The sequence below is a fragment of the Squalius cephalus genome, assembly GCF_949319135.1.
Source record: "Squalius cephalus genome assembly, chromosome: 19".
Taxonomy (NCBI): Eukaryota; Metazoa; Chordata; class Actinopteri; order Cypriniformes; family Leuciscidae; genus Squalius; species Squalius cephalus.
Window position 1 is genome coordinate 26,595,408 of NC_137140.1, and position 22,654 is coordinate 26,618,061.

The following is a 22,654-nucleotide window of genomic DNA, read 5'->3' on the forward strand; positions in this document are numbered from 1 at the left end:
ACCTGAGAGTCCCTTCAGGATTGAAAGCTCCAAATGTAATCATAAAAAAATAAATAATAATAATTCATTGGTCAACCATCAGTCTGAATTTTAGGGTGTTTACACGACAACGATGTACTAAAAACTTTGAAACGATCCTGTTCAAACGATCTGCGAAAATTACTAAAAAGGCTGTATTGTGCGTGCCCGGCCAGTAGTTGGCGATGTCACTTTGTCAAGAAACGTGTGTCGTCACCGTTTTCACAAATTCATGCTTTTGTTTTTACATGGATACGGTAAAGGCATAGTTTTCAAAACCTTGCACTTAGAAACCCGTTTTCAAAAGCTTGCGTTTTCAGGCCCCCAAAACGCAGTTGTCGTGAAAATGAACGACCAAAACGCATAAAAATGTTTCTGTTTTCAGTTGACTGTGCTCCCTTAGTGCAGGACACATCCTCCTTAAAGTGATAGTTTACCCAAAAATGAAAATTCTGTCACCATTTACTCCCCCTCATCTTGTTCCAAACCTGTATGACTTGATTTCGTCAGTGGAACTCAAAAGAAAATATTTTGAAGAATGATTTTTTTTTTCACACAATGAAAGTAAATGGGGTCCAAAACAACAATGGATCCCATTGACTTTCATTGTATTAAAAAAAAAAAAAAAAAAGAGAGAGAGAGACAATTTCAGAATATCTTCTTTTGTGTTCCACAGAAGAAAGTCAACCAGATTTGGAATGACACAAGGTTGAATAAATGATGACAGAATTTTCCTTTATTTTCCTGTGAAATATCCCTTTAAAATCAGCATGAAACGGAAGATTTGATAGTCTTTTGTTCCCTATTGAGACGTATATCTGAGTGAAACTGCATCTCGAACAGTTAAAAGTGTAAGACTGGATTTGTGCATCAGGTTTATTAATTGGACCATTGTGGTTTGCTATTGCTGTGATCTCATGTAAGAGACAGGTTGTCCCACTAGTCCAGTTATTTTAAGGCAAAATGGGGGTCAACCTTGAACAAATTGCAACAGAAGCAAACTCAACTGATTTTGTATCCTCAATATGTCCTGAGTAAGGAAAAAAAATCCCAGAAGAATCCCATTAGGGGAAAGATTAGAAAAAGACCCAAATATAGCCTATTCATACGCCTATTCATTATTTTTCTTACGTGAATAGGGTAAAAAATTTAACCTTTAGCTATCACCATGAAAATTACTGAGTTGATTACTTACATCAAGGCAAACAAAAAATGTATTACAATTTTTTTTAAATTGTTTGTTAACATGGACATACGGTGCATAATCTAATTACGTATGTGCTAATTTGCATAAATACCACAACAGATCTAGACATTGGGTATAGCCACGTGAAAATGTTTTGTTGAATCTTGTTGACATATAACAGTAAAATACTTAATGTTAAGGTCTGAATGGAACCCATTTAGGCTACCCATGAACATTAATACATAGAGGCAGGAAGAAGTACTTTAAACCAGCCTTTATTAATTATTATTGCAGAGATGGGGTTTGGGGCTGGGTCCGTGCGACTGTTTCTGGGGATTCATTTTTTATTTTACCTACCTTTTGTCTTCTGCATTCCCCTTACCATTGTCTCCTGTTCTTCCTTCAGACTCGTCCCCCAGAAACAGTCCCATGGACCCAGCCCCAAACCCCATCTCTTAAAAATGAATAAAGGCTGGTTTAAAGTACTTCTTCCTGCCTCTATGTATTAATGTTCATGGGTAGCCTAAATGGGTTCCATTCAGACCTTAACATTAAGTATTTTACTGTTATGTGTCAACAAGATTCAACAAGACATTTTCACCTGGCTAGACCCAATGTTCAGATCTGTTGTGGTATTTATGCAAATTAGATTAGATTATGCACTGTTTGTCCATGTTAACAAATAATAAAAAAAAACTTGTAATACATTTTTTGTTTGTCTTGATGTAAGTAATCAACTCAGTAATTTTCATGGTGATATCTAAAGGTTAAATTTTTTACCCTATTCACGTAAGAAAAAGAATGAATAGGCGTATGAATAGGCTATATTTGGGTCTTTTTCAAAACTTTCCCCTAATGGGATTCTTCGGGGCTTTTTTTCCCTTACTCTGTATATATTGAGAATACAAATTCAGTTGAGTTTGCTTCTGTTGCAATTTGTTTAACCTTTTTTCATAAAATGACTGGACTACACCCTCGCATCATTAGATAAGTAATAAGATGTAGCTGCAAGAGTTAAGTTATTTTGATTAAAAATCTGTGGGCACATAAATTATATAATAATAATAATGATGTGCACGGATAAATCGTTTATAACAAATACTGCAGTATTTCATAAAATAATACAATTTTGATTTTAAAGTCTGTCTATAAAATATGATTTGACAAATGGGACGATTTAACAACTGTTTGTTTCTATTATTTCTTGGTAACTTAAATTTCCAAGGTACCAAATGATGCACAAAAAACGGAGAGAGATGGACAGATGGATGGATTAAGGGAAGATAGAAGACTCCTGGGTTCAAAGGATCAGCTGAGGGAGGGAAGAAAGATCTAAAGTGATTGCTTAGGGGACTGAAAACGTGTTCCACACACCTGGCAGCATGTGACCTCTCAGCGAGTGATGCTCACGTTTTGTTTGAATGCTGCCCTAACGGGGGGAGGACGAGGCAGGCGTTGAGTTGCACATGGAGGGTCACCCTCATCACACTGATTGAAAGCAAAGAGAGCAACCTCAGCCCAGCACAGAGACAAGCAGTAGCTTCCACGTGATGGATATTCTTTCAGCCTTGTGACAGGCTGCGTACCACTCTGTGTCTCATCAATAAGGGGGAGACATGCATTGGAATAAGGATTTATGATAGAAAAATGGGCTAAAATAAGGATGCACACTACCTTATTTCATAATTTAAAGGGATAGTCCAGCCAAAAATGGAAATTGTCATCATTTACTCATTTGTTTCAAACCTGTATTATTCTATTTCTTCTGCAGAACACAAAAGAAGGCATTTTGCAGAACGTTCAGCCATTTTTCAACATATATTATTTTGTTTTCCACAGAAGAAGAAAAAAAGCCGTACAGGTTTGGAATGGCACGAGGATGAGTAAATGATGACAGAATTGTCGTACTGTCCCTTTAAGGGAGAATCAATTTTGGGAAAGCTTCTGCTGCTCATCCCAATCATATCTGATTTACTGAGGCGTAATTTGAGGCAGATGAAATTGCCTTTTCAGTATCGTAGTGTTGATCTAGTGAAATCATTCACTCTTGGTTACTAGAGCAAGGCCTTTAGATAACAAAGAGTTGATTGAATTAAAGAGGCATGTGATGAGCTATACTGTGTCCCAAGGGTTTGTGATCACTGTCAGAACACTCAATACAAAAAAACTAAATCTCACTAAGCTGTAGAATTTAAAGACTCAATTGAGTTGATGGCCACTAGAAATACAAATGAATGTAAAGTTTTAGAAAACATCATTCTGTTTAAATTCTGGGAAATGACCATTGAAATATCCCTTTTGTTCTCAAGGCTGATAAAGACAACAGCCAGCAATTAGGTAAGATAAACCTACGTTTAGGTACGTTTCATTATGAAAGCCCAGTTTCACTTATGGTTTGTAAAGGTTATGTTAGAACCAAACGTTCTTATAACATTATATACATTCTCGTAATGTTGAGGGAAAACGTTAAAAAATTATATGATCAATAAATATCAACAACAAATGTTTTTAAATTGCTTTAACTCATCAAAATAAGTTGAGTTGAAATAACTTAATTTTTTTCTGTCAGTTTAATGTAAATTAAGTTGAAATGACTTAAACATCCAAGTTGATTGTAAGGCAGCACATTTTTTATAAAGGTGTAGAACAATGTTCTTGGAACGAATATTTTTACTTGATGAACATTTTCATAACGTTGAGAGAAAATTTTCTTAGAACATCATTCTCAGAAAGTATTTGTGATATTATTAATATTTGCTGAATGTTTTCAGAATGTTTGTATAAAACTTTGTGAGAACAATTTTAATGAAACAACAAGTCGAATTTTTTGTATAGCACTTTTTTTACAATACACAATGTTTTAAAGCTTTACAGAAAATCATAATTTTATAATGTTTATAATATTTTAATATCTTCATGTCATTTAGTCGCATTTAGCATATTCCCAGCTAAGAGGAAGCGTTCTCAGAACTTTGGCTATTCTGGCAAGGTTCTCTCAAAGTTATGAACAAACTTTCTTCAAAATGAATAGAACGTTTGTTCAAAGTTATCTGGTCTTTAAAAACATTCTCAAAACGTTAGCACAAAAATGTGATTTATACCACGTACATGCAACGTAATTTTTGCAATGTTTTAGTTGGACGTCCATCTAACACTTTTTAAACATTACTACTTGTTTGACCATTAAAGAGAATTGAAGAGAAGAGAACATGAAGTCACAAGACACATGCATAAGGAACAAACAATGAATGCAAGTAGTAGGCCTATATGAAATATACAGGCAAGCAGTTATATTACACTGACTTCACTGAACCTATAATGCATTACATTAAGCAATCAGGACTTCAAACTTCCCCTTCTGTAACAGCATTTCATCTGATTCTGAACTAAATTCTCTCATTTTCATACTAATACTCATTCCACACCATTTTTAAACCAAACATCCAGAGTCCAGACAACATCCAGACAGCCGTTACACTCATGGTCTCTCTTCAGCCTGAGGCATCACAAAGCATTTAGTTTGAAACTCCATGAAACAGTTCATACAGAAACACAATTTTGTGGTGTTTTCTTTTTCTATTGTGTGGTTTTGTTAGATTTGACTTGTGTTCTGTCTAGGTGTATGTTTGAGTTTGTGTTATTTTTTTCCCTTGTTTAACTTAGTGGGGTTGTGTTTTTTTATGTTTAGAAAATGTAAGCTTTGCTCGTTACGATAAGATGTTTTGGACTGTGTACTTCACACACAGAGACTCTTACACAGTTTAGTTTACCACTATACCGTAAGATGTGAATCTTTAAGTAAAGTCTTATCTGTTATTTTTGTAATTCAAATATTTAATACACTTAGAGACTTGTATACTATGGAAAAATGTAAACATACGTATAAAATTATAAATGATGAAAAATGTTTGCTTTGTGTTAGAAATAACGTTTTGATATATATATATATATATATATATATATATATATATATATATATATATATATATATATATATATATATATACCATTTTTTTTTTTTTTTTTTTAGAATGATAGAATGGAATGTTCTTGAAAAGTTAACATAAGCCAAGAAAAAACGTTCTAATTGCATTAAAAAACTGGACGTTTAAAAAACATTCAGAAATAAAGTTTTCGTAACTTAATGGAAATATTAGCAAAACGTACAAATGGAATAGAAAACAAGGCCGGAACGTCATAGACATTAAGGATCCCCCAATAATTAGAAATGTCCAGATTGTCTCTGTTTGTTTACTACACTTTAGTTTAGGGTCTAATTTTCACTATTAACTAGTTGCTTATTAGCATGCATATTACTAGGATATTGGCTGTTTATAAACACATATTAATGCCTTATTCTGCTTGGCCATATTCTACATCCTTTAATCCTTCCCAATACTTAAACTTTACAACTACAGTACCTTACTAACTTTTGATAAGCAGTAATTACTGTAGGAGTTTATTGAGGCAAAAGTCGGTAACACTTTATTTTACAGTGTCCTTGTTACATACGTTACATGTACTTACCATAGTAATAACAGTAAATTATGCATAATTACATGCAACTAACCCTCAACCAAACCCTAATCCTACCCTAACCCTATAGTAAGTACATGTAGTTGCTTTATATTACTCAGTACTTAAATATATAATTACACTGTAACAATGACACCTTAAAATAAAGTGTAACCCAAAAGTCTTAGTTAATAGTTAGTTCATCTTGAGAACTGGAACCTAAACTAAAGTGTGACCAAAATGTTAAATGACCAACAGCGATGACCAGTGATGCAAACTACTTTTTTTGTCAAACTTTTGTTTTGGCTGAATCATTTCACAGTGTGATTCATTTATAACTCAATGTGGTGTGACAAACATTTTTCTGTTTCGACAGTCATACCGATAAGAGTGAATAGTGCATATTTTAAAATAAAAATATTATTCTCATATAGTTCAAATTGTTAATTTTATAGAAATTCTTATTCTTGTTATTTTACTCCTTTTTTTTTTTTTTGTTTTTTTTTTTTGTTATTGCCTTAAATCCATTTAAATCCTTTATGTCCCCCTGTGGTGAAAATCAAGTGTTTAATGTTGTTTATATGTCTATAGTGTTTTTAATATGCTTTAAGACAAACCATGTGCAAATTCAACACCAAGTCAACACCATTGCTGAGTATTTTCTTCTTAAAACTGCAGTGAACAAAAGACAGTCTCAAAAACGTGGTTTGAAAATGCTGGTGTTTCTCACATCACAAACTACCTTGTAATCAATCATGTCAACGTGTGATCTTCAACGAGTGGATCTCTGAGCTGGTGTGAGTGAGTGGAGGCGGGGCTAATTAGCATATTCATAGAACCACGTATACTAAATTAGGCAAGGGTGTAGAGTTACATTCAAGCTATTTTAAGGCATGAAGCTTTTTTTTTTTTTTTTTTTCAGGGAATTTTTTTTTAAATATGTAATTTTGGTGATCAAAGATGAGTTTTAAGTGATAAAATGTTTGATTACAGGGGGACTTTTATTATTTAATTCCTTTAAAATGACTATGTAAAAAGACATACGCCCCCTCACCAAAAATAAATAAAATAAAATTGGTCCCACCCCCAATATTCAAGAAATGGCCAGTGACATAATGATAAATGGAAAATCTATTGTAAGCCAAAATGTCTTATACATTTCCATTCATTTGTTAGTTAGACAACTCAAAATTTACTGCAAATTCCCATGGGCACCACAGAATATGTAGCCAGGGATATTTGTTTGTAGAAATTTGAGACCGCATAAATTATTCTTTGGCCTTTCCTGTCAAAATGTTGATTGTGTGTGAAATCTAGACAGTGGGATACTGTGTGTGTTCTTTTCATCGTCATTTTTTTCATAATAAGATCATGTTTCCGATGAGAAAGCCATTATAAAGTCATGTCAAGGTATTGTGTATGTTAGCAGACTTACTGTCAATAGCACTCCTAGATGTACAAAGGGAGTGTCAAGATCAAATTCTGCCAGGGATTTGTTAACTTTTTTTTTTTTAATGAGATTCTGACCTGTCTCATATTCAGCCTTCAATAGAGTCTGCTTACATTTTTTTGACTTGAGGTCCATTAATTAAAGCCTGGCACACATCCATCCGCTATCAGAAGTGTTTTCATTTCCAAAGCTGTGCAAAGCTCAAAGATAAAAAGTGCATTTGGAGAAACATGTTTGTGTGTGAATAGAGTTTTTATACCAAAATCCAAATCCATTGGAAGCTAATTTTATTTGCTCCCATTTGATTCTTATACTTTAATGAAAATAGCTTTTTGGAATATGCAGATATGCTGGGACATTTAGCATATTCATATCTGACCCCATAGTTGCCAGGAAATTCTCACGGTCACTGGCCTTTCAAGATCAAGAGGATCAGCGAGAAATGTTGCAATGCCATTTTTTTATTTTGGCTTCAGACTTCTCCAGTATCTCGTTTGTTGTCCTCACATAGAGTAAATTAATCTGATTTCTCTGACACTTTTTTTTTTTTTTGTTCACAGTTTTACCGTATGGCTGGGATGAGGCGTACACTGCAGATGGAGTGAAGTACTACATAAAGTAAGTCATGAGATATACAATTCAGTTATACAATTACACACTTGCATACATTCTGAAATTCATCTCCTTTGTTTCTGCCCCCTTTCCCAAAAGTAACAGTACTCATGTTTTGAAGGGTACTTCATAAGAGATAAACAGTTTGATACATTCTCAATATAGCCCACACATTAAAAAGAACCACACTACAACCAACTATTCTGAACAAATTTGACGCAAAATTGTAGATATTGCTGTTGTGCTTTGAAAGCAGCAGACTCTTTGTATTGTTACTGACAAATGTAACCTTATCTCTAGAGACAAGAAACACATCTCCCCTTCCCATGAGTACTTTTATTTGCATACCTTTCAAAACAGACTAGTTCAATATTGCAGACATCCATCACTCTTTTGAGAGTCGCACGCAACACCACACCCATGAGTCCAGCATTCTCCATGACACCCACACAGCACCAGAGCATTCACCTCCATGCACACAATGCCCTATGCATGTTTGTAGGTGTACTGAATGAACCATTCAAAAGTTTGGGGTGAGTAAGAAATTCATTCTTTTATTCAGCGAGGATGCATTAAATTGATTGAAAGTGACCGTAAAGACTTTTACATTGTAAATTATATTTCAAATTAATGCTGTTCTTTTGAACTTTCCTATTCATCAAAGAATCCTTTAAAAAATACACAAACAAATTTACCAATACGACTAATTTCAACATAATAAGAAATGTTTCCTTACACTTTCCCCACCAGTGTTGTTTTTTTTTTTTTTTTTTTTTTTTAATTGCCACTTGATTGTGGGTAAGTTTCATAAAAATAAGCAACATTTGGAACAAAAAGCTGAGAAAATCGAATTTGCATGCTCTCTTGAGTAGGTGCTTATTTTAAACAAGTAATTATTTCACGACCACTAAATGTACAGTAGTATGAGTGTGTGTAATATGAATGTAGAAAGAATTCATTCATGAATGTAATCCATTGTAGGCACACTTTTGTCGGAAGTCATCCGGGTACTTTTTGCCTACTCTTTTACACTCACCTAAAGGATTATTAGGAACACCTGTTTAATTTCTCATTAATGCAATTATCTAATCAACCAATCACATGGCAGTTGCTTCAATGCATTTAGGGGTGTGGTCCTGGCAAGACAATCTCCTGAACTCCAAACTGAATGTCAGAATGGGAAAGAAAGGTGATTTAAGCAATTTTGAGCGTGGCATGGTTGTTGGTGCCAGACGGGCCGGTCTGAGTATTTCACAATCTGCTCAGTTACTGGGATTTTCACGCACAACCATTTCTAGGGTTTACAAAGAATGGTGTGAAAAGGGAAAAACATCCAGTATGCGGCAGTCCTGTGGGCGAAAATGCCTTGTTGATGCTAGAGGTCAGAGGAGAATGGGCCGACTGATTCAAGCTGATAGAAGAGCAACTTTGACTGAAATAAGCACTCGTTACAACCAAGGTATACAGCAAAGCATTTGTGAAGCCACGACACGCACAACCTTGAGGCGGATGCCCTACAACAGCAGAAGACCCCACCGGGTACCACTCATCTCCACTACAAATAGGAAAAAGAGGCTACAATTTGACCGAGCTCACCAAAATTGGACAGTTGAAGACTGGAAAAATGTTGCCTGGTCTGATGAGTCTCGATTTCTGTTGAGACATTCAGATGGTAGAGTCAGAATTTGGCGCAAACAGAATGAGAACATGGATCCATCATGCCTTGTTACCACTGTGCAGGCTGGTGGTGGTGGTGTAATGGTGTGGGGGATGTTTTCTTGGCACACTTTAGGCCCCTTAGTGCCAATTGGGCATTGTTTAAATGCCACGGCCTACCTGAGCATTGTTTCTGACCATGTCCATCCCTTTATGACCACCATGTACCCATCCTCTGATGGCTACTTCCAGCAGGATAATGCACCATGTCACAAAGCTCGAATCATTTCAAATTGGTTTCTTGAACATGACAATGAGTTCACTGTACTAAAATGGCCCCCACAGTCACCAGATCTCAACCCAATAGAGCATCTTTGGGATGTGGTGGAACGGGAGCTTCGTGCCCTGGATGTGCATCCCACAAATCTCCATCAACTGCAAGATGCTATCCTATCAATATGGGCCAACATTTCTAAAGAATGCTTTCAGCACCTTGTTGAATCAATGCCACGTAGAATTATGGCAGTTCTGAAGGTGAAAGGGGATCAAACACAGTATTAGTATGGTGTTCCTAATAATCCTTTAGGTGAGTGTATGAGTACTGTGAATTCTGACATACTTCTTTTGTCACATATGTTTTTCGCCTACTAGCCTATATAGTAGGAATGTGTGCGATTTCGGATGCAGCCACTGTCTCATAAATTACGGAAAATTCCGTCCATGGCGGGGATAGAGTTAAGCACAAATCAGCATCTTATATTGATTTCTGAAGGACCGTGTGACACTAAAGACTTGAGTATATTCTGCTGAAAATTCAGCTTTGCCAACAGAAGAATAAATTACATATTGAAATATTTTGAAATAGATTATTATGATTTTAAATTGAAAAAGTATTTCACAATTTTACTGTTTTAACTCAATTTTTGATTATAACTTTCAATAACATAAAAAAATCTTACCAACCCCAAACGTTTGAATAGCAGTGTCTCTCTTTTAATCAAGATGTCATTTATTAATCGGATGTTTATTTTTTCCTCCAGTCACGAGACTCAGACAACATCATGGACGCACCCTGTAATGAGATCTTTGGGTCTGTCAGAACCAAGAACGAATGATCAAACCCTGAACTCTCCAGAAGCCTAGACTGATTCTGAAGACTGTGTGCACAATTCTGCTTCTTTCTGCAACCCAGAGCATAAAACCAAGTGATATGTGCATTATAAAAAATGACAATCAGAAAAAAATCTCCATGACGGGGCCCCACTCATGACATGCAGACAAAAAAATATGTATATCGTGGCCATGAATTAAGAATTGGTTCCATGATGTGTGCATATGTCCGCATGTCATGTGCAGGGCTCCGTATGAATCTGACTTTCAACATTAGTTGATTTCTAACTGATTTTGAAATATGCAGCAAATACTCCAAAACTCTTTGATGGTTTGAGAATTCACATTTGAGTTTGAGTTTTCCCTGTTTTTCTGTCTGTCCACTGTTTTTCTGACATTTTAGGAATTTCCCCTCATGTTATTCACTGACCTCTTTCTATTCTGCACCTTGACAAAAACAATGGACAGACCCAATCTGTTTTTCAAAAAAGTCGAACATAATTGCACTCGTTTGAAGTCAAAGGACGTGGCCTCTTCGGTGAAGCAGGAACTTTGGAAGAACACTGTGAGTTAATCAGGATGGACTGTTTCTGTGATGTTCATTCAGTTTGGCTTGTGTTTTCTGCTACTTTGATCCACTATTTGTGAAAGCATTTGTTCATACAGTAGATTTGTTGAAACAGGAATTTGTTTTCTTGTTCAAACTTCCTTGAACCAGCTCTGCGACAGTTCTTCAGGAATCATTTGCACGGGTTCACTATTATTGTTCTTCACATAAAGATGCATTTTTAATTCTGCTGTTATCCTTAGTGGACTTTCTAGCCATTATACATATAACTGTGAAAGTGTCTTCTCTTGCATGTGCAATTAGTTCTGCGCTTCCATTAGAAATGTGAGTTTAACGTACCCTAAGCCTTATGTGTACAATTTCTTGGAAAATGACACAACATGGCACATTTGCTTTGTTGTGAATTCACTCTGCCTAACAGCATTAATTTAGCCTCAGAGATCTCTTTATGGTAGATCATGAAGAGTTATGTTTTTCCTTTAATGTGAATACTTTTGTGGTTGTATTAAAGATTGACTGATAAAAACCCATCCACATTTTTTGCCTTTTAAAAGAAAATTTGCTGGATCTGACTTTTTCAGTTTGAGTGTACACTTCACAAGCACTTTACACCCTATGGCAAGAAATATTGATTTTTTTTCTTTCCTCCATGCCACGGCAGATACTTTTATACAGTATAGATGCTTCCGGGAAATGTTAAATCACATAAATACTCTTGCAACTCATATAAAAACAGTCCTCTAAAGAAAAACAGCCTTTAATTATGAATTATTAACTATTACAGTAGCCTAAATACTGAACACTGAACTAAAAAAAATATACTAAATAATAAATAATATGTTCAAATTTGTTAAATAAAAACACTGAGAAAAAAGTATTTCAGCAAAGTTCTTTGATAGAACTTGCTGCAAATATCTTGTATTTAAATTATAATGCATGGTTGCACTCATTCTAGTGCTGTCAAATTGATTAATCACGATTAATCGATTTTAAACTAAAACTTTGTGTGTATATATATATATATATATATATATTTTTTATTTTTTTTTTTTTTTTTTTGTGATGTGTCCCCTTAAAAGATTTCAAAGATGACTGTAATGATAATGAATTAATCATTCCAGAGTATTATAGGTTTCTCTATAGGTCTGCTTGCCTCCTAAGTAGTTGCAATCTGTTTCCAATTTGTCAGACACATGTTACAACATGTGGTTTAGTTGTTCCAATTTAGAGGAGGAGCGGACAGTCATGGCCTACTTTTCTGCAAAGCAACGTCACGTCTGATTGCTTTAGCAACCAGTTACCAAGGTAACAAAAAGAAGAAAGACAAGTTCTATAGGACTCTGATAGAAAAACCCATTTCCCTTTTACACTCAGTTTGCTGTATTTAGAAAATTACTTATATTTACTGTCCATTTGTATACATCTTGTGACTTCACCTTCATTGGGTAACAATGTATATGGGTCAGATCTGAATTGTAAAGTTTGTCACTAGGCTACACATGTATGTAGGCTTTGAAAAGATAATATGCAAGTCATTTGTTGGAAGACAGGGGAGGAGGTGTCTCCTGAAAAAGTGTATTAGCAGCACAGATTACGGGAACAGTCGAGTGCATAAGTTTAAATCACAAGTGGGAGCTTTTCATTTTTCCCATTTTAAAAGTGTTAACAGGGCGTTTAGGCTTAGTTTATGTGATCGTGCTTGGAAACAGTATGTCACACTGGTCTGGTCAGTTGATGCATCATTCTAATAATGAGGATTATCATGTAGCCTATTATGGAATTATATGCTAAATGTATAATAATAGCCAACTTTTGAAAAAACTGACTATAAGCCTCCCTCCCTTACATATTGATTTTTGGCCTGCAAATGCTGACTGACTCACTACCTACCTTTTCAAAATAACTTGATATGCAATCATCCTCTCCAAATCTCTCAAAGGAAATGATGCTAGTAGTTTTGATAAGTACAAGTTAATCTGATAACCACAATAAATTCACAAAATAGTGGGGTAGGTTGTAACAACATCACTCTTTTTATTTAAAACTAATTGAGATAAGTATACAACTACTTATACTATAGATCTGTTGAGGCTAAACTAAACTACGCCCCTTTATTGGGCTGTAAGCTTTCGATTTTTCCACCGCTTGTAGGCAGCCTGTGTGCATGTGATGGGAACTTCACTTTCAATGGCAGTTTCAAGCCTTCAGTCTTCAGATTCCTTTACGCTGGTAAATTAAAGTTAGCATATCTTCGATAAATATTTAGCTGTAATGAATATATTGCAGACTGCAGAGTCGATTTGCAGGTAGACTCCACTCGCAAGCGAGCAAAACGTCCCCTGTTGCCAGATCACTATAGAAACATAAGCAACTTAGCCATGAAACACGGTTTGAAAACTTTCGCTTGTGAAAAATAAATGAATGATGACAAATTAGAAACATGAGTAAATACATATTATTTAGGCTAGTTAATTATTAAAATGTTATTTAAAGGGATAGCTAGTTCAAATAATCAGGCCTAAATATCCACCTCATAAAGTATCCCATTACTATTCGGAGTGAGAAACGGCTGCAAACGATTCAAATGTGAATCGAACAATTTCAGACCGTTTGACTTATAAGGTTATTCACTGGTGAATCTGGCATCACTAGCTTTGAAACAGCTGATAAATACTGCTGAAATATTTCCAAGGGAAAATTATTCTCAGATGGGTATATGGCCTCCATTGTCAGAGAATGATTTATCAGAAATGTTTTACTGTGATTTTGCCAAGTAAGACATGTTCCTGGATCTTCATATTTTGGTGAACCTGGAACAACATCCCTGTCCGAAAATGTTGTCCTCATCCATACCCACAACTTATCCCTAAAATCCTATGGAAATTATAGCTTAATTACACTGATTTAGAAGCAGCTATCCCTGGTTGTAAGCTTAAATTGACATAAACTGTAAACATTGTGTCCCTCAAATCTGATTGATTGATTGATTGATTGATTGGAATGTTTTCTAGGATCAAAAAAGATGTTGATCCAGGAACATGTTGTAGCCTAGGCTACTTGGTGAAATCAAGTTCAGCGGCACACACAGTAGTTCACTAGGGCATCTGTTTCACTGAGGCTTGTGGGTGCCACCTCTGCAATGTTGACCCTAAAACACTAAAGAACTCAAATTGTATTTTTTTTTTTTTTTCAAACGAGCCTTGATTATCAAATTTACATTTATTTAGAAGACATTTTATCATAAGATAAATTATAAAAAATTATGACAAGAGGATATGGCAACACAGTCTCTAAACTGCCAGCTAGCAAGTGGAGCGAAAGGGTGGCCCCGCCTCTGATTGTTTGACGTCACTCGCCTCACTCTTGACACATGGTGATGATCATCACATTTCTTACACACACACACATACACTCACGCACTTCAAGCCACCTAAGCTGGTGCTGTAGAGCTGGTTCTTTCACTTGTCGTTCTTAGACGAATGAAAGCTTATTTACCTGTTACATAGAGCCCTTAATTTCAGTTCAATTTTCCACCAATACTTTTCGCACGGAATAAGAGTGATTATGTCCAGACCACTGCATTCAGCGTTCCTACCTCCGCAAACTCACGGCGTTTTGAAGGCGCTCCTGGAAAAACCTCTGAAACTACCTGGGCAAGATGAAGGTGATCGAAGCTTTCACTTTGTTACACTGTAGCATATGAAGAATAATCATTTTATTGACCTTACTGTAGGGAGCTGTCGTCAGGTTCCTGCTGTGATATACAGAATAAATAACCTAGCTATTGTTTTTTGCTCTTTTGAAGATTTATTTAACTCTTTTTCTTGTGTTGTCCGTCGTTAAAGTGTCTCTCGCATTAATGAATAAACTTCACTTACAGAGACATCACATGGCTTGTTCTGAATAATACTTTTTAAAAATACATGATGGAAAATTGAATGGCATTAAAGACAGTGCTTTCAAATCTAGGTTTAACTGTAGCCTAATTACTTTTTTTGAACAATGTGGTCACTTTATAAAGGTGATGCAGTTACACGTTAATGCATAGCCTATACTTTAGTAATAAATTACGCATAATTGCAAGTAACTAATCCTAAACCAAACCTTAACCCTAATTTTAACCCTATAGCAACTTGTTGGTTAAACTGAATTTTTCACTGAGTAACTACAATTTGAATATTAACAATGAAGAAATTTGAGGTGAAACTCTAAAAACTTGTGAAACCAAGTAAAACGGGGGAAAAATTTGCAATGTTAAATGAGTGAATTTTTTTTTACTGTGCATTGCTGAGGTTGCAGCTAAGAACAGTCACTTAAAATTATAACTTTAAAAATCATTTAGAATTTAAAAAAGCACTTACAAATCCTTACATTTTTATTTTAAAAAAGCTCTTTGAATTTGGATGTATCAATCGTTGATGTGTTACTGTAACTAATGGTAATATCCTTACAGGCTATGGGAAGGAGAGAGAGAAGGTGAAAAAGCTAGAAGAAGAGAGAAACGCTCCACAGTCGGCTTTCTTAGGGCCAACGCTTTGGGATAAAACATTGTCTTATGATGGAGACAACTTTCAGTTGGAGTATATGGACCTTGAGGAGTTCCTCTCTGAAAATGGCATCCCCTCCAGTCCCGCACAGCATGACCAGAGCCTCCACCAGCAGCATCAGCAGGCTTCAATGCCACAGACCCCCATCTCAGTCATGGACCTCAGCAGCCGGGCCATCGCCTCCATCCACACGGGCATGGTTCCTCAGAACTGCCTCCACAGCCCGGGCAGGACAGGTACTGTGTTTCTGTGTCCCACTGTGTCACTTTAGACCCACTCTATAGATTAAAAACAACCCTTTAAAATGATGTTAAGCTGGGTCAGATGTCACTATATAAATACGATAGTGGGTGTAAGGAAGCACATGTAGTTTAGTGTGTCAGCCTTTCCTCCGTATTGCTCTGTTTCTATTCTAACCTATATTATTCTGAATTTCTGTTCTACTTTAATATTCAAAGAACAAGGTTACTTATAAGCTTATAGATGATAATATACAGATGATAAGATCATAGTATCCACCGAGGTGACAGGCAAGACTGTGTGAAGTTGTATTTTGGAAAAGAAAGCCCAATGAAAAGAATGAGAGCCTTTTGTGGAGGATTTTTGAGCAGTTGTTTTTATATGTGGGATGTGGGCTTTTTCTTATGAAAAATAAGTTGTCAAATGCAAAAACTTTCCCACCCATTGCAAGCTTTTGAGTTCATATGTGAATGGAAATCTCTGACTAGCCTATAATGTCATTTTCCACTGACTAGAATTTGCAAACCGATGACTCTTTTAGTCTGAGCATTTGGTGTGCAACATTTAAACATAGTTTTATATAAAACTTTATGTAAACTGTATGCCGTTTTGGAATTGTGGATTTAGTATCAGGTAAATCACTGATCTCTTGTTCAGTTCGGTCTTTAAAGTCAATAAAAAAAAATGTATTTGATCAATTCATTGAATATCAAAAATATCAAATTGATTTGAAATTAGATTTTTTTACTAATTTGAATGTTAACTGAAGAAATTTGTGTTGAAAAAGTAAGTAAACTGACCACTGACTAAAGTTTGGAGACAGATGCATAGTTTCCTAGTCTGAGCATTTGCTGCGCGACATCCAAACATAGTTTTGTGGAAAACCTTATGTCAACTAAAATTATTTTAAAAAATCTGCTAAAATGGACACAAGATGAAAATATGAAATTCCTTCCAGAAAAAGGTTTTATCCTGGCATTTAACATGTTTTATTATTGACCAAAACAAACCCTAAATGTGTACATGAAAACAAATAGCTGAAAAAAGATTGTACTGCCAGCTTTTGATTTGTACTTCATTTATGAATGTCTGGTGCGCCACCTAGTGGACTGAAATGCTCATGACAGCCTTTTCACCATTAGTTACAATACATTACCCCAAAATTACACTTCTGCCTCTGAGTCTACAATAAATCTTTTTTTCTTCTCTCTCTTACAGTTTTGCCTCCATCACGTAACACGCCAAGTCCTATAGACCCGGAGGCCCTTCAGATACCAGTGAACTACGAGCCCGATCCGGCAGACCTCGCTCTGTCCAGCGTCCCGGGCCAGGAGGTTTTCGACCCACGGAAATGCAAGTTTTCGGAAGAGGAGCTGAAACCTCAGCCTATGATCAAGAAAGCACGCAAAATCTTCATTTCTGATGATATGAAGGTAACTTGGGTCAAGTTATTCATCCCCCAAAAGTGTATGTTTGGTCACTCTTTTCACCCATTGACCAGCTGGGCAACAGGCTCTTGCTAAGAAGCTTATCTCTGTTCATTCATCTTTCGACGGCCTGGCCCACGTGATCCTCCCTTTTTTTTCCTGGAATCACTCCAGTTCTGTCGCATTTGGGATTAAAGGATTTGCCTTTTTTAATTTGTTCAAATAAAAGTGGATCCCTCCCCAGCTTTGCAGAGTAGTAAATTGCTCAAAGCTGATTGCACGGCAGCAAATGCGTGAGAAAACTTGCTGTCACAATGACGGACGGTTTTCTCTCATGCTCGCCCTGTTAAACATAAATAAGTATGGTTTGTCATAATTATCTGTTCATATCAATTTGAATTTTCGGTTACTATTAGCCCTGTAAAGCCTGGGCTAACCTTAACCCTGACATACTGTATGCAGTAATAGTCAAAAATATATTTTTGTTAAATGGAACTATTTATTGAACCTAGTTTAGACAAAAAAAACTTGAAAAGTTTGAATGAGGCTTTTGCTGAGTATCATTTGATACATCAGGCTTTTGTGGCTTATGTAATATGAAATAGCAGAATATTTGAGTTGGGAAAAAAAATTTAAAAATCCAAAATTCAGCAAAAATATGCAATTTGGTGCAGTGATATGGCCAAAAAGTAAGATGAATTTCTGAGAGTTTGTAATGTAAATCGTTTAGATTTTATAACAGTATAGCAGACTACTTACATAAAATGTATATAAATATCAGCCGTCACTCTATATTTCCCAATAATTTGTCTTAGTAAGATGATATTTAAATACTTGACCAAAGCTTTATAGTTTTTATTGTTGGAGCGAAACATGCAATGCAATGCAATACAGTGATTGAGAGATAATAAACATAATAAATAATAAACGCTTTCATATTTAATACTCCCATTTCTACATGATGTATGGATAATCAAGTAAACCCAAACCTACAGATATTCGTTTACTTTATAAAAAACAGTAAATATTTCACAACAAAAACATTGGTGAAATTGTGATCATGTTTATATCTTAGAGGCCTTAGAAATTTGCATGTCAGTTATACAATAGGCTTTGTCAGGTTAACATGTAACTATTAAAAAGCTTGAAATAATCTTGACATAATGTAACTAGGCGCTCCTGTCTCTTCCCCACCCTTTTTTTTTCTGCATAATTTGAGCAGGACGACAAATACTGGGCACGGCGCAGAAAGAACAACGTGGCCGCCAAGAGGTCACGGGACGCTCGGCGCCTAAAAGAAAATCAGATTGCCATCCGGGCTGGTTTCCTGGAGAAAGAGAACGCTGCTCTCCGACAGGAAGTCGCCGACATACGGAAAGAGCTCGGGCGGTGCAAAAACATCTTAACCAAGTATGAAGCTCGGCATGGCACCCTGTGAGACTCCGCGGGTCCTGAAGTTCCCTTCCAATTCGGAGGACAATATTCATGGATAAGGTCCGCTGGGCCTGTTTTCCAGCCAGCCCTCACCTCAGTCTGTTCTCGGCACCTTAGAAGGCCGAAACGTTTCATTGTGTGGTTATTTTATACATCTTGTAGAGATCTCTCATTCTCTTTCTCTATTTGTCATCGCAAACAAAGCCATCATTGTTTGCCAACCGTGTTACTCATTATTTAGTGTGTTGTAGCATTTGTCCACAGACGTTTGCCTTGATTAGTCATGATTTAGCAGTCAAATCTGCTCCTACAGACTCGCATGTATGCTGTGTATGAGAGAGGAGGTACATGTGCAAAGCTGCTTTAGGCATTTGTGTCCATAAAGACATTATTCTCACAGACAGAACAGAATGTAGCAAGATTTGAGAGTTTGAAACAAATTCATAATTACTAAATATCTGTATAGCCTATCCTTATTAGAAAACAGACAATCAAGTGTGCTTTCTGTACATCCAAAGCGTAATGAAATAAGGATGCCAGCTTCTGGAAATCTGTGCCACATAGAGTGTGATTAAAATTGGCTGTTATTTTATTATGAACCAGGAGGTGTTTGTTCAGTGAATGTGGTAAATGGACTTTCAGTTCAGTGAATATGAAAGATAAACTGGTATGTCTTGGTTGATAATGGACCCTTTTCACAGACCGTTAAGATGATCCGCAGTTATCAACAATGCAAATCTAGTAACGTTTAATATTTTCATTTTTTTAATACACACTTAGTTATAACGCTATAGACCTTACGCGCCAGAGAAACGAGGGCGCCGCCATCTTTAGAATATTGTCTTTTAACTTACGTTTTGCGGTCGCTCCGTATATTTCTATGGCGTTGCTGTCCAGGAGTAATTAGCTTTTGAAGTGGATTTACTTAATGTAAAGTTAACGAAAGTTATCATGAGGACTGTGATGTTTAAAGCAGATGACTTAAGAAATGTCAGTCGACCGGGAAGATTTTAAAACGAGCCGTTCATTAATAAACAACACACAACATCGCTGTGAAAATACAGACCGGAAGTCAAAAGACAACGAGCGCAGCGATGAAAAGGGGCGGGGCTACATAAGGTCTATCCTATAAAAAAAAAAACTGGGGGGGAGTGATGGTAAATTTGACATCTTTCTCTCTTCTGACTGCTGCAATCAATCTCTTTTTTTCTTTTCTTTTTGGAAAGTCGAGGAAACGCTATCGTGGATTTTTTTTTTTTTTTTTGCTATTAGAGCAAATGCAAATACAATAGAAGTTTACCCAACTATGACGACTTCCGCTTCTGAGAACCCCGGAAGTGTGAAAAGGGTTCTTTCAGTTAAAAAGTCCACACTATATTGATTAGCTTTTTTAAATCAGAAGTGTGGGAAGCTAATTTTGTTTAGGTGGAACAGGGCCTATACAGGGCTTATAGGCCTGTGTATTGAAACAGATATCTTGCCTTTTGTTGGGGAGTTGTGAAATGAATGTCGATGTACGGTGTTATTTTACGTCTATTACTCTTTACTACAGACCAAATGATATGAAATACAATAATATTGTCATATTCAATGTTTTTACAAAGTTATTCTTGTTTTTGCACAGTATTTTCATATGAATTGATTTTTATGTAATTTGATGTATACTGTATATTTATATATGCATCAAACTATATGAAAAAGTTCAAAATTCTACAGGTAACTGTATATGGGCATTAATATAAAACATATAGAACTATGAACTTTACATGCGATCAGTTTCTTTACCTTTTTTGTCTATTCTTATACATGCATTTTACTATTAAGTGCATCAATATCGAAACTTTTTTCATGTTTCTTTTGTTGTTAAATTATATTGTTAATACTTCTCATGTAATGGTTGTGATGTACAACCATGAAATATGATATTAATGTATGTTTGCCAAACTTGGTAAAATAATTTTATTCTTGGCCTCATAGAATGTTGTTAATTGTGTATTTCAACAAACAAAATGTATTTTATATTAAATATATTAAATTACAGCATGTTTAATTTTAACAGACTTTCTTCAGATGATTATTTGACTCCAATATTTTAAATATGTTGTCTGTTGTGGTCCTTTTTGGTTCCTTTTTCCTGTTAATGAAAATAAAAAGCTTTTGAAAAGCTGATATTTGATGATGTTGCGTTTAATGAGTGAAATATAAATAAGTTATACTATAAATATATGAAGTCTTTCTTTAAAGATTTGCATTAGGCAAAAAATACCGTGGTATGCTGAAGGATCTAAGAATTATAGTTGTTATTCTCAATCGTACCACTAGAGCGCAATGCCTATCCAAAAAGGCATGTTTGTCTCGAGTCTAAACAGATGTTGTCAATGCTCCGTCATAAGTGTTACAAAATATTCGTTTTCCTCTTTTATACACATCATCATCACTATTGTCATCACTGTCATCACCAGCAACAGATGTATCAGTATTGTAGATATATATTTGAAAAGTATATATATATATATATATATATATATATATATATATATATATATATATATATATATACACTGCTCAAAAAAATTAAAGGAACACTTTGAAAACACATCAGATCTCAATGGGGAAAAATATCATGCTGGATATCTATACTAATATGGACTGGGTAATGTGTTATGAACGAAAGGATGCCACATCGTTTGATGGAAATGAAAATGATCAACCAACAGAGGATTGAATTCAAAGACACCCCGGAAATCTAAGTGAAAAAATGATGCAGCAGGCTTGTCAATTTTGCTGAAATTTCATTGCAGCAACTCAAAATGGTACTCAGTAGTTTGTATGGCCCCCACGTGCTTGTATGCATGCCTGACAACGTCGGGGCATGCTCCTAATGAGACGACGGATGGTGTCCTGGGGTATTTCCTCCCAGATCTGGACCAGCGCATCACTGAGCTCCTGGACTGTCTGAGGTGCAACCAGGTGATGTCAGATGGACCGAAACACAATGTCCCAGAGGTGTTCTATTGGATGTAGGTCAGGTGAGCGTGGTGGCCCTTCAATGGTATCATTCCTTCATCCTCCAGGAACTGCCTGCATGCTCTCGCCACATGAGGCCGGGCATTGTTGTGCACCAGGAGGAACCCAGGACCCACTGCACCAGCATAGGGTCTGACAATGGATCCAAGGATTTCATCCCGATACGTAATGGCAGTCAGGGTGCCATTGTCTAGCCTGCAGAGGTCTGTGCGTCCCTCCATGGATATGCCTCCCCAGACCATCACTGACCCACCACCAAACCGGTCATGCTGAACGATGTTACAGGCAGCATAACATTCTCCATGGCTTCTCCAGACCCTTTCCTGTCTGTCACGTGCTCAGGGTGAACCTGCTCTCATTTGTGAAAACCACAGGGCACCAGTGGCGGACCTGCCAATTCTGGTGTTCAATGGGAAATGCCAATCGAGCTCCCTGGTGCTGGGCAGTGAGCACAGGGCCCACTAGAGGACGTCGGGCCCTCAGGCCACCCTCATGAAGTCTGTTTCTGATTGTTTGGTCAGAGACATTCACACCAGTGGCCTGCTGGAGGTCATTTTGTAGGGCTCTGGCAGTGCTCATCATGTTCATCCTCTCACAAAGGAGCAGATACCGGTCCTGCTGATGGGTTAAGGACCTTCTACGGCCCTGTCCAGCTCTCCTAGAGTAGCTGTCTGTCTTCCTGGAATCTCCTCCATGCTCTTGAGACTGTGCTGGGAGACACAGCAAACCTTCTGGCAATGGCACGTATTGATGAGCCATCCTGAAGGAGCTGGACTGCCTGTGCAACCTCTGTAGGGTCCAGGTATCGCCTCATGCTACCAGTAGTGACACTGACCCTAGCCAAATGCAAAACTGGTGAAAAAC

General features: G+C 36.4%; 2 protein-coding genes across 5 annotated transcripts in view; both read left to right on the forward strand.

Moving 5' to 3' along the window:
- The window catches only part of stxbp4 (syntaxin binding protein 4), a 37,295-nt gene extending 26,673 nt beyond the window's left edge, over nucleotides 1–10,622 (forward strand). For all 3 annotated transcript variants that reach the window (XM_079850853.1, XM_079850851.1, XM_079850852.1), the window contains exons 21-22: nucleotides 7,730–7,787; nucleotides 10,478–10,622. In XM_079850853.1, the coding sequence (XP_079706979.1) occupies nucleotides 7,730–7,787; nucleotides 10,478–10,580 (161 nt within the window). In that variant the 3' untranslated portion in view covers nucleotides 10,581–10,622. The remainder of the gene's footprint in view (nucleotides 1–7,729; nucleotides 7,788–10,477) is intronic.
- Nucleotides 10,623–14,509: 3,887 nt separating this feature from the next.
- hlfb (HLF transcription factor, PAR bZIP family member b) lies at nucleotides 14,510–20,937 on the forward strand. Of its 2 annotated transcripts, none has more exons than XM_079851017.1 (4): nucleotides 14,510–14,779; nucleotides 15,569–15,898; nucleotides 17,121–17,335; nucleotides 18,552–20,937. In XM_079851017.1, exons 1-4 carry the CDS (start codon nucleotides 14,680–14,682, stop codon nucleotides 18,765–18,767), a joined length of 861 nt encoding a protein of 286 aa, XP_079707143.1. In that variant the 5' UTR covers nucleotides 14,510–14,679; the 3' UTR covers nucleotides 18,768–20,937. The 2 variants fall into 2 exon arrangements, with proteins under 2 accessions (XP_079707143.1, XP_079707142.1); XM_079851016.1 differs by having other exon boundaries at nucleotides 18,549–20,931.
- Nucleotides 20,938–22,654: the final 1,717 nt, after the last annotated feature.

Excerpts from the sequence above, each read along its gene's own strand:
- hlfb (XM_079851016.1), top strand. The coding sequence starts at position 14,680 with ATGTCCAGACCACTGCATTCAGCGTTCCTACCTCCGCAAACTCACGGC. Across the intron at positions 15,899-17,120 it reads CCACAGCCCGGGCAGGACAG|TTTTGCCTCCATCACGTAAC; the intron begins GTACTGTGTTTC and ends TCTCTCTTACAG. Across the intron at positions 17,336-18,548 it reads TCATTTCTGATGATATGAAG|CAGGACGACAAATACTGGGC; the intron begins GTAACTTGGGTC and ends GCATAATTTGAG.